A 12140-nucleotide genomic window follows, 5' to 3' on the forward strand; every position below is an offset into this window, starting at 1 on the left:
ATTATATAATCTCATTAAATGGTTTAATATGAGATTATATAATTCAAACTATGACTCACAAAAAGATAATTATATCGTCTAAAAAAGTGATTATATCATCCAGAATGTGATTATATTATTTGAAACTGTTAAATTTTGGGTCTACAATAATTTATTGTAGACCGGGTCCATACAAGACCAATGCATTAATCGTCCTTTTTTTTTAACAGTGACGGCTTCACCTCAAATATTTTGTAAAATGTCTAAAAATATGAGTTGTAAAGAGAAAGAATGAAAGAGTACTCGTAGAAATTTTTGGATAAAAAATGATATTACTACAATTAGAAATTTACTAAGTTTCTATTAAATCATAGATTGTATTGTTTTGGATGAAGTTTTGTATTAAGGTCATCATTGATTGAATGTACGATGTAACTAGTTCTAAGGTGATTTGTATTTGTTTTGGAATTTTAGATATTTTAAGAATTGTTTGTAAGTGTCATTTGATTATCTTTAATTAATAAACTAGATTATCCCCGTGCGACGCACGGTTTTAATAAAAACAATTATAGTATAGATATCGTATATACAATAAATCTTTTCAATTTTGTCATAAATTAATTGGAAGGAGATTTGTAAAAAAAAATATGTATAATTTGAATATTTCATATCAGAAAGTTTTCGCATATTTGAATATTACTCCGTAGTGTTAAAGAATTGAGAAGAGGAAATAATAGATCTTTAAATCAAAAGAAAGGAATACAGTAGCAATTCAATTTACTATACTTTGATTTTCTAGATAAAAATTGTTGAAAGAACTTACTTAGCTTGTTTCGAAGTATCACAAAAAAAAATAATAATAAAAAAAACAAATACAAAAAAATGACATCATCAATGGTATTAGGCGCGAAAAATGTTCATAAGAAAGCGACACGTATACAATTTTGAAGAGAAATAATGTCAGCAATGTTTTGTTTTAGTAATAATTAATAGATTTTTTTTCCATACCAAAAAAAAAAAAATTACTAAGTTTTCATATGGGTGTAATATTATTATTTTTTTTTTTTAAAATGTGTGTAATCTTTTTTGTACAAGTTACAAGTGATGACCAAAATGGAGTTTAGGAATAATCCCAAATTTTAAAATATTAATATCTTTCGTTAACGTAATTAAGTATCTATTTCAGAAAATTATGAAAAATGACTTTTTAAGTGATCGACTTTTTGAAAAAGAAACTTTTAAGTGAAAACTTGTAAAAAAGGACCTTTTAAGTTGCATTTTGTTTGTATGGGGTACTTGGGTAAGTTGCGTGGTGGTCAATGTCGGAGCTCTAGCGTTGATTATCACGTGTTAGTCACGTGACTTATTTATTATTATTTTTTTTTTAAAAATCTCCAAATTTCGTTCCTTTCTCGATTTAACCCTTTCATCGATTAGGTCGGGAAAGGATGGAAATTTGGGATTTTTTTTTTTTTTAAACGAGTCACGTGATAGTCAATGTTAGACAGCATTAACCACCACCAAGCTCACCCAAATACCCCATACAAACAAAATACAATTTAAAAGATCCATTTTCACAAGTTTTCGCTTAAAAGATCCTTTTTAAAAAGTTGACTAGAAGTGCGAATTTTGAATTCAATGAGGTCTTTTATTTGTCCCATCCGTTCTTATTGTTCAACCCACCTTTTATTAATTCCACAATAATTACACCCTTATTTAATGCGGAGTATTTTCTTAAATTGCAAATGTGTAGTAATCGAATAGAATATACGTAGTATATAAATAAACGATCATGGGATGTATTTTTTTAATAAGTTGTATAAATAATACAAGTTTTATTTTAGAGATAATATGAAGGTGTTTGACCTCAGCAACTTGACTACCATTTCATAGAATTTTTTAATTCCTAGTTGGTCGAAGGAAGGAGTATGTAACCTTAGAAGAAGTCATAAACAACTTAGTTGAATTGCACTGTTTTGAGGGAGAAGAGTTCTTACATATTATTGTTTCAAAGTGATGAATGAAATTTCTTAGTTTTTTCTTTTTCTTAAACTCAACATATTATTTGTTTGTTTCATTAAAAATTCTTTGATTTTTTTTTTTTATTTCAATTTTTGAAGTGGTTTATTGCAAGAATTTCTGGTAAATAATTTTTTTAAAAAAATGAGAGTTTTGGGTTATGAAATGATGGGTTTAAGAGTTGTGTTGATTCTTGCCTTCGTTTGCATCAGAATTTTTGATATTGAAGCACAAACAAACACTCAAGATGGTAAGCTTCTGTGATGTGTCTATCCTACAAAATGCTGTATTTTGTTAGTTGTTTATATTATGTTGAATTATTTTCAATCTTCTAGTTTTAATTTCTGCGTATAATTATTTCTTTTTGATGTGAATTTATATAGATGGTTCAGAATCTTTAGTAGGTTGTTTCCAGAAGTATTTCTGTAACTTGGTTTATCATAACCTTGTTGTCTAAGTATCTCGAATATAGGAAAGCAATTATGTCTCTCGGTTTATCTCCAGCTTCTAAATATGTATGTGTTCAACGTGATTAATTGACCGCTTTTTTTCTCAGGCACGAGGTGCCAAGATTGGAAGTGTTGATAGAAACTTGTATTCATTTCTTCTAGTGTAAACAATAATCTATTTCGGGTCTTGACTAATGTGATGTTTGGGAAGATTCATATATCTATCATAATATTGTTTTGTATGTGATTTATGATACATTAATACTTTAGTGTGAGATATACAATCTATTGTAGAACACCATTAAAAAGAAGATTTGATTTTATTATTCATAGCATCAAGAATCTTATGTGTTGGGAGGACTTGTCAGTTCTTGAGGCTTAGCCTTAGTTATGTGGCAATGCAGGTTGTGCCAAGTGCAATGATTTCCTGTGCATACAGACAACCGCTTGTATGATGCATTTAGTATTCTAATTTTATGTGATTGATCACTGACATGGAACAAATGGTATGCATCCTGCTGATTTCATCTAGTATATACTAGTATGAACCTTGAACTAGAACGTTATTATTATTTTGGAAGATCGTGGAGCTAGTATTCCTTTTTTGTAGACTTTTCGATATTCTTATCCAAACACTAATCAATCGGAATGTGATTTTAGATCAAGTGCTATATGATGAAAAAATTTATTGCTTATCAAGTATTCAATTCAGTATATGTGCACATCATTAACATTGTGTGCAAAAATACATAGATATTTACTTATCTAAATATCTTGTTTTTCAATATCTAAAATCTTTGAATGTTCGTGTAGCTGTTGCTTTGCAATCTCTCACAGAAGACTGGGAAAATTTACCTCCAAATTGGTCTGGTCAAGATCCTTGTGGCAGTCAATGGGACGGAATTAGCTGTACTAATTCTCGTATTACTGAAATGTAAGTTGCAGTCTTTACAAACTGAGTCTGCAGACCACTTTTTTCTACTGTAGATGACCTTGAACATGGTCTTTGTTTGTTTTAGAACATTGGCGAATATGGACTTGAAGGGTCAACTGACGGGAGATATTGCATCTTTATCAGCACTCCGAATTCTGTAGGTTTTCACAATCCACTTACCTCGAAAACATAGATATTATATGCCTTGGCAAGAGATGCTTTCATTGTAGCTTATATGCATATTAGAAGATTGGATTATTGTAACTATGGATATAGAGTAAAATATCTGTCTTCCTGATTATGCATATATGTATATCAGTAAAATTTTATTTTTGCTAGTTTTTCATTCATTTGTTCAACTTATTCAGGGATCTATCATATAACAAAAGGCTTACAGGTCCTCTTCCTTCAAGTATTGGGCAACTGAAGGCGCTTACAAACTTGTGAGAAATATTCATAATTCTTTGAGGATCTTAACTTTCATAAAATGTATACTGTACTATTGTTTCTTAATTACTAACTTGTGAACCTTTCCATTGAATGTGTAAGAATCCTTCTCGGCTGTGGTTTTAATGGAAGAATTCCTGACTCAGTGGGTTCTCTAGAGCAGCTTGTATACCTGTAAGAATCTAACTGTTTCAGATGTTCAGCTTTTTAGATTAAGCTTGTCTTCTTCATTCTTATTTTTTTTTTTGTGAAATTCTGAACAATTAAACATGGAATCTTTGTGCCTTGCAGATCTCTGAATGAAAACAAATTTACTGGTGAAATCCCAGCTTCTATTGGAAATTTGAAACATCTTTATTGGCTGGATCTTGCTGATAACCATCTCACTGGAGGTATTCCCGTTTCCAATGGGAGCACACCTGGACTCGATCTTTTAGTTAAAACAAAGCACTTGTATGTAATATAACTCCTCTATACCAGTCAGAATTTTAGCATTCATTTGTTGTTGAACAATATCAAACTAGTTTTAACATTTAACCTTTTTCAGTCATTTTGGAATGAATCGACTCTCAGGCACAATCCCGGCTAAACTTTTTAACTCCAGCATGATACTGATACATGTGTAAGTGTTATATAAGTTCCTACATCACTTTCATTTTTTAAGTGCTTTATAACTCCAACTTGGGTAGATACTTTGTTAAATTGCTGGATTTTCACATTTTCTGCTTTGCATTCATGTTAATGTTTGAGATAATTAGTAATGGCTATTCCCTAGGTACATGAAATATGAACTTGAGATAAACAATTGGACCTTTTCGATTTTCCACTATATGCTGCAGATATGGTAACCAATGCAGGAAACTAGTTGACCAGAACCATATACACAGACTTAATATTCTGTTTGGATGTCTTTACATGATGTAGGGGATGGCGTCAAGTTATGCTTACAATATTGTCCCAGATTCCCAGCTTTTAATTTTAATTCCCCCTCCTGAAACGATGAATATTGATGTTCAAGAGGAATTAATTTCTCTATTTTTAATAGCTAGTCTGTTGGGAATCATGCTGGACGAAAACATCAATTTAACACTTCCATGATGTGAAGACTAGTTTGTATTCTGACCAAAAAACAAAGGCTTGTTTTTATGCAATTTGTACATAATGATGCTGAAAAGTTAGATAAATGTTCTAGTCAATTACTGCCTCTTTCACTTTTAATGTTTTGTTTCAAAGCATAGCTTTTCACTAATACTAAACATTTAACAATGTCAGGCTTTTTGACAACAATGATCTCACTGGAAGCATTCCTTCATCATTAGGTCTTGTGAGCACATTGGAGGCTGTGTAAGTGCTAAACCAGGCAGAGTTGTTTTAACTCTCTGATACTTCATTTTGCTAATAGTCTACTACACTTTCTGTACCAGGCGTTTTGATAGAAATTCATTGAGCGGTGATCTTCCAGCCAGTATTGGCAACCTAACAAATGTTAATGAGCTGTAAGAAAATGATGAAAACATGCCTGATCCTTCAATAACTTCTTTAACCAATCTTCATCCTCCTATAGCATTTTTTAACAGATCTTTGGTTTTGCTATTTCAGGGTCCTTTCCCACAATGCACTGACTGGTCCCATCCCTGATCTGTCTCGTATGCAAACTCTAAGTTTACTGTAAGTGTGAACTGAATAACATAATTGGTCAGTTGTATGGGTTGAGAACAAATAGTGTTATTAAAATATTAAGTTCTCATGCTTCTAGATCTTTACATTGTCTTTTCTCATATCTTGCCTTGTTTTAGGGTTGGTTTGGCATTGGCTTAGCTCTTAAAATTGTTACTACGAGCAATATACAGAGCCTGCTTGGCATTTTTAGCCTGCATTATCCCATTGTAATGCTATCGCAGTCTTTTACATCAAGTGTCAAATGTCATAAGGCTTATGTGGGTAGATACTTCAATTCTTTGTAGTAGAGTTGTGATGTTATGGTCATAATAGACATAGGCTCATATGTGTTGGTTCAGTGTCTATGATTTTTTCCCTTATCAGTTGCCAGTTATCATATGTGATTGCTTGGTAATTCTTATGATGGTGAATCACCAAATTGGCTTCTAGTTATCACATTATATGTACTTCTTAGTCTTTGTAGTGCAGATTTACCTTTTTTCTTGTAACTCCTCATTTTATTATTCATGATTTTTTGTAGCATAGTAGATTTTTATTTCAAAGAATTTGTTGCTCTATTAGCTGGTGATCCACGAACCGTTAAAGCTAGTTTTTGCAAATGAAAATGAAAATAGGCAGTTTAAATTACTAGCTTTCATAATGATATGATGTCTTTTTTCTGTTTATACTTCCAAAAGGCAACAATATTTTAGCAAATTTATGATTTTTTGTTGATTTTTCCGATTTACAGGGACTTGAGCAATAACTCTTTTGATGCTGCAGAAGTTCCACAATGGATTTCTTCCTTACAGTCTCTGACAACACTGTATGTTCTTTGCCTTCCTCTCTGTTTCTTAACTTGACATATCAGGCTTACTCTAGAATGTAAGGGTAGAATAAAGATATTAAAGTTTTGTCCTATCGAGTCTTCATAAAAGTATTTGTGAAGAAAGCATTCCTTTGATTAGATTCATGCAATTTGATTAGGTTGTCACATAATACATATTTTTATATCTGCTGACGGGTATAAAGTATAGTTTTTAGTATTATTATTATTATTATTATTATTTGTTTTTAAGGATTTGACTGTACCATACAGCTGACCATCTCAGTCATCATATGTCCTGTGATAGTGTTATTGCGGAGAGTATAGTCAAACTTTGATACAACAAAACTTATACTCCCTTCGTTGGTGACAGTCTATTGATAGTAATTATGAATTTTAATCCTGACTCTAAGTCTAGACATATGTAAATGAAGATGTCACTATTATTTTGTTCAGCCAAATTGAAGTATGGCTTGCTCAGCCTAAACCTAACCCATTGGTCATCTCTAATCATAATCTATTTATAACCTGATTTAATATGTATGGTAATCTTAATGCTATGAGCATATGTTGACTCTGCATGTGAAGACATTTTGCTAAAATTTTACTGGCAGAATGATGGAAGGAGCAAAACTTGAAGGACCGCTTCCAGAAGAAATATTCAGCATCCCTCAGTTACAGACTGTGTGAGTGTTACTCTGAATCATTTAAAATAATTTGGTGTTATTAAGGGATAGTGATTCTATTTTTACTTTTTTCACAGGAATATGAGGAACAACCAAATTAATGGCACTTTTGAAATTGGTGGCAACTACAGCAGAGAATTGCAGCTCATTGATCTGCAAAACAATTCCATAGAGGCAGTCACAGTGGTACCTCAACACAATTTCACATTGACGTAAGCTTTCTGAAACTATAAAATTCCAAGGAAAATTTCGAATTTTCAAAATAGGGAAATACATCTAGACAACTTATGCTCACCTCTTTACAAAGCAGAGGAAGTTGGAAAGTTTGAAACCAAACCGACCCACAAACTGCAATAAACAATTTTAGCATGGATCCCTGATATTTTCTGTTTAGCATTCTGATTACTGTACTATCTTCTTGCAGACTAGTTGATAATCCTTTTTGTCAGGGTGATGGAGGGCAATTCGTTTACTGCAGAAGTGAGCAGGATACTGGATCTAGATATACAAGTCCAGCATCTTGTATTGTTCGCACTTGTCCTTCTGAGAAAACTTTCAGCCCTGCCTGCAAATGTGCATATCCATTCACTGGAACTTTAAGATTTAGGGCTCCATCTTCCTTCGGAAACACAGATTATTTCAATGCTCTTCACAAAAATTTATTGGACACACTTGGTAAATATAGGCTACCTGTAGAGTCTGTCGCACTTCAGGATGAAGGTGTTGATGTATTTGGTTACCTAAATGTGAAGATGCAAGTATTTCCACTTGGACAAGATTATTTCAATAGAACAGGAATTATCTCAATTGCATTTGTGTTCAGCAACCAGACTTATAAGCCACTTGACACGTACGGTCCCTATGTCTTTGCAGCTGATATCTACACACATTTTGATGGTGAAGAACCTAACATAAATCTTTGTTTTCTATTTTGATTTGTCATTGGTATCACCCTTTACACATCAATTGATTTCCTCTGACTTGAGACTTGCTACATCTGCAGGAAAATCAGGAAACAATAATCATACAGGGATTATTGTTGGTGCAGCTGTAGGAGCTTCCGTTCTATTGTTGCTATTGATATGCGCAGGAGGCTATGCATTTAATCAAAAGAAAAGAGCAAAGAAGGCAAAGCAGCAATCAGATCCATTTGGTAGTTATCAGTTTTATCTATATATATGTGATTGTAAATTGAATTATATGTAGCTTTCTGATGGGATGTTTTTCGTTACAGTATCTTGGGACACACATGGAGCTGGTGGTGATGTTCCTCAGCTAAAAGGAGCCAGGTTTTTCACATTTGAAGAACTGCAGAAATGTACTCACAATTTCTCTGAAGCCAACAACATTGGTTCCGGAGGTTATGGAAAGGTTGTCTTTCACACTATTGTTAAACTGAATCATAGTTTACTTTCTCTACCATGATATCTTATGTTGTTTTGCTGCTAATGTCATGAATTTTTGTAAACCTTTTTAGTCTTCAACGAGATGTTTCATTTTTAAAATAGTTGAAGGTTAAAATAGAATTTTATGCAAACTAAATCTTATTAGTCTTGAAACAAGTGATGTCCTGTAATTAACCAATTAGTTTAAATTCTGCAGGTTTACAAAGGAATTCTTCCTGATGGCCAAATGATTGCTATCAAAAGATCTCAGCTAGGATCTATGCAAGGTAGTCGAGAGTTCAAAAATGAGGTAGAGCTTTTATCAAGGGTTCATCATAAGAATCTTGTGAAACTTGTTGGATTCTGCTTTGACAAAGGAGAACAGACATTGGTTTATGAATTCATTCCAAACGGTACACTTATGGAAAGTCTTTCAGGTACCTATCTTACCCTTTAAACTTCATGCAAGGTACTATGATAACTACTCTAGTGCCACTTCTCCATGTCATGAGTTTAGATGTGCATGGAATTTTATTTGATGTATCCCTATCCCTACCTTATCCTCCCTACCTTATAAAAAGTTTAAGAAAGCTCTTATGAATAGTGCTTAAATTTATATCCCTAAAAATGTTCATTTACATATTTGCCCCCATTGAATTAAAAAACCTTAAAATTGTCTCTTGAATTTCTTAAGTAACTTAATTATTTATGTTTATTTCAATATTTAAAGAATCTTTTAGTCCCTCAATATATTTTGTTTCAGATTATATAATTGTATGATTAAAGTTGTCTATTAAATTCCCTGAATAGATTAATCATATGTGTTTATTTCAATATTAAAAGCATCATTTAGTCTCTCCACTTTTTTTTTTTTTTTTTTTTTGAGCATATAATTGTATGATGACTTATTTAATAGGGATTTGCAAATAAATATAATAAAATATGCAAATATTTATAAAACACAATGACCATTAGTAATAATTCTCCTTGGGCTAGCCACTGCGTGCATCATACACGTAAGAATCCCTAGTCACTCTAAAATTGTCATCGACCAATGATAATAGTTTGTAAATTTTATCATATTATCATTTGGTGCTCATTATATGTATGTAGTTATCTCTCATGATACAAGAATTGTTTGCACAGGAAAGTCTGGTATTCAAATGGATTGGATAAGAAGGTTGATGGTAACCCTTGGCTCTGCTAGGGGTTTGCAATATCTGCACGAGCTTGCTGATCCACCAATTATACACAGGGATATTAAGTCAAACAACATCCTACTTGATGAACGCTTGACTGCAAAAGTTGCTGACTTTGGTCTCTCCAAGCTGTTTGGTGACACTGATCAGAAGGGCTATGTTACTACCCAAGTCAAAGGAACAATGGTCAGTTTTGAATCCTCTTATTCTTCTTTCTTATGAAATTTTTTTACAGCGGCCTTCCTATATACTAAGTACTTTCTACAATGTCTATAAGCATGCATAATTGGTGTTCATAAACTTCAGACATTAGATGGCATTAACAATTAGGATCTCATCCCACTTTGGTCTTACCACCTAGCAAGGGTCCAAATGAAATTTGACATTATGGCTAGTTTTTGTGAAATTGTTTTGCCTTGAACCGCAGTTGAATGTTGCGCGTGCAACATTATGACTGCTGGCAGCTTATGAAGTGTTTCTATCTCTAATGCCAGCTCTATTATATGTCATTCATATCAAAAGTTAGTCAATCAGAGTGTTTTGCTAGTGTATAGCCATGGGCCTTAGTGCTTCACCATCTAACCAACTATAACCATCTAACCAACTATAACCATCATCCACACACCAGTATACTATGTGTTTGAAATACATATTTATGTTATGCAAATCCAATTATTGCAACAAATGACATGGGTATCTATCTTCATGCAGGGATATTTGGATCCTGAATATTTCATGACTAACCAGTTGACTGAGAAAAGCGATATATTTAGCTTTGGGGTGGTTATGTTGGAAATGGTAACAGCAAGACAACCAATACACGATGGAAAATACATAGTGAGAGAGGTCAAAGAAGCAATGGACAGGAGTAAAGATTTATACAACCTTCATAAAGTAATGGACCCATTGCTTCTTACAAATACAACCACATTGGTTGGTTTGGAGAAATTTGTGGATTTGGCATTGAAGTGTGTACAAGATGAAGGAACTAATAGGCCTACTATGGGTGAGGTTGTAAAAGAAATCGAGCATATTGTGAAGCTATCAGGTATGAACCCGAATGCTGAATCTGCACCATCTTCACAGACTTACGATGGAGTCAATGGAGGGAACTTTGGTCATCCTTACTCTGATAACTCACTCTTTCACTATAGTGGAAGCATTCCACTGACAAGGGCTGAGTGAGCTTATATGACAAAGAAGTGTCGTGCTATTTTGACGGGTAACTATGAATTCCAGTGATGGAATAGAGTGTTGTATACAATGTAAATGCCTTAATTTATCAACACCCAATTTTTGTTATTTTTTTCCTATTCATGTTGTAATACTTAGTTATTGTAGGCTCAATTTATTGTGTAAGAGATTGGTTTTTTAGATTATTTTGGTGATGAATATTGAATGACAATCAGATGAAAATATTGAATTGTTTGCGTATTGGAAACAACATTGTAACTTGTGGAACCCTCAACTTCCTAGTAGAACGAATCCAACATAAGATTCTCTCATGGAAGTTCTAGAACCTCTCCCAAGCTGGCAAACTTGTCCTCACAAATTCAATCCTAGACTCCTAGTTGCCATTCTTTCTCACATCCTATCCATCTACTTACTCCCGAAGAAGATTGAGTCTAAACTGACATCTACTTGTCTACATTTCTTCTGGGGATCCTCTATGGAGAAGAGGCCGATATATATTGGAGAAAGAAGGAGGTGTTGGAGCTAAGGAAAGATCAAGGAGGTTTAGCACTGAGAAACATACCCATGCTAAATACTGCCTTGCTCTACAAACAAGAATGGAGAATACATAAGGTGGAGAACTCCCTAGTTAGTTGACAGAGTAAAGTCGTATCCCCTAATCAAAAATAATTGCCTAAATCACTAACTAAGGTAGATAGGGAAGTAGGGTCGATCTCCACAGGGAAACAAGTCTTTTTATTCCTAATTAATTATTATAATCTAAATTATTTAAGTAACCACTATTTATAATTAAGTATGAGACTAAACTACAAAGAATAAGAGTAGGGAGAAAACGATATATAAAGGGATCTAGGGCATAGGTTCACCAATAAATAATACTCCAAAGTAAAACATAGTAATCAATCATTGACATTGCATAAATAACATGATTAACAGGCTCTCGCAATTTACTAGATCTAAGTCCTTATTGAAAATAGCCTTTAATATCAAATTAACATCTGCTCGATTCATCAATTTAATATTGTTATACTTTTACAAGCCGCAATTATAAAACATTAAAACAATCCAATAAGAAATCATCATGCAATACCAACAATCAATAGTAGCCAATCATCAATGCATCAATTAACCGGATTGTAAAGGGCTCTCGCTACGTATTACAATCACATAATTAATTTACCGGTATTAAATCTCATCTCTCGAATCTTGACTTAACCATTTATAAATTAACTTGCCTATTGAAACTAGACCTAAACATTAATTCTCATCTCTCGATTCTTGAATCAATATTGTCAAACTCATGCATAAAAGATAGGCCTAATCTAGTCACAGAGCATTAAATCAATCAATAGAAAATTAATCT

The 12140-nt window shown here is 32.9% G+C and overlaps 1 protein-coding gene across 1 annotated transcript; it reads left to right on the top strand.

The window, feature by feature from the left end:
* The first annotated feature begins 1781 nt into the window (after positions 1 to 1781).
* LOC145578622 (leucine-rich repeat receptor protein kinase HPCA1-like) lies at positions 1782 to 11015 on the top strand. The gene is made up of 19 exons (XM_081635951.1): positions 1782 to 2248; positions 3261 to 3381; positions 3467 to 3538; positions 3750 to 3824; positions 3931 to 4002; positions 4120 to 4281; positions 4376 to 4450; positions 5101 to 5172; positions 5253 to 5324; positions 5428 to 5496; positions 6239 to 6313; positions 6928 to 6999; positions 7077 to 7211; positions 7424 to 7896; positions 8003 to 8152; positions 8234 to 8370; positions 8602 to 8821; positions 9531 to 9769; positions 10295 to 11015. The coding sequence occupies exons 1-19, from the start codon at positions 2143 to 2145 to the stop codon at positions 10766 to 10768; spliced, it is 2871 nt and encodes a 956-aa protein (XP_081492077.1). The 5' UTR covers positions 1782 to 2142; the 3' UTR covers positions 10769 to 11015.
* The last annotated feature ends 1125 nt before the right edge of the window (positions 11016 to 12140 follow it).

Source organism: Chenopodium album, chromosome 1 (genome assembly GCF_948465745.1).
Source record: "Chenopodium album chromosome 1, dcCheAlbu1.1, whole genome shotgun sequence".
Lineage (NCBI taxonomy): Eukaryota > Viridiplantae > Streptophyta > Magnoliopsida > Caryophyllales > Amaranthaceae > Chenopodium > Chenopodium album.

Bases quoted from the DNA above. Each gene is read 5' to 3' on its own strand.
- LOC145578622 (XM_081635951.1), top strand. From the start codon at position 2,143: ATGAGAGTTTTGGGTTATGAAATGATGGGTTTAAGAGTTGTGTTGATT. The intron at 4,003-4,119 runs GTAAGAATCTAA...TGTGCCTTGCAG, and splicing joins CTAGAGCAGCTTGTATACCT to ATCTCTGAATGAAAACAAAT. The intron at 4,282-4,375 runs GTATGTAATATA...AACCTTTTTCAG, and splicing joins TTAGTTAAAACAAAGCACTT to TCATTTTGGAATGAATCGAC.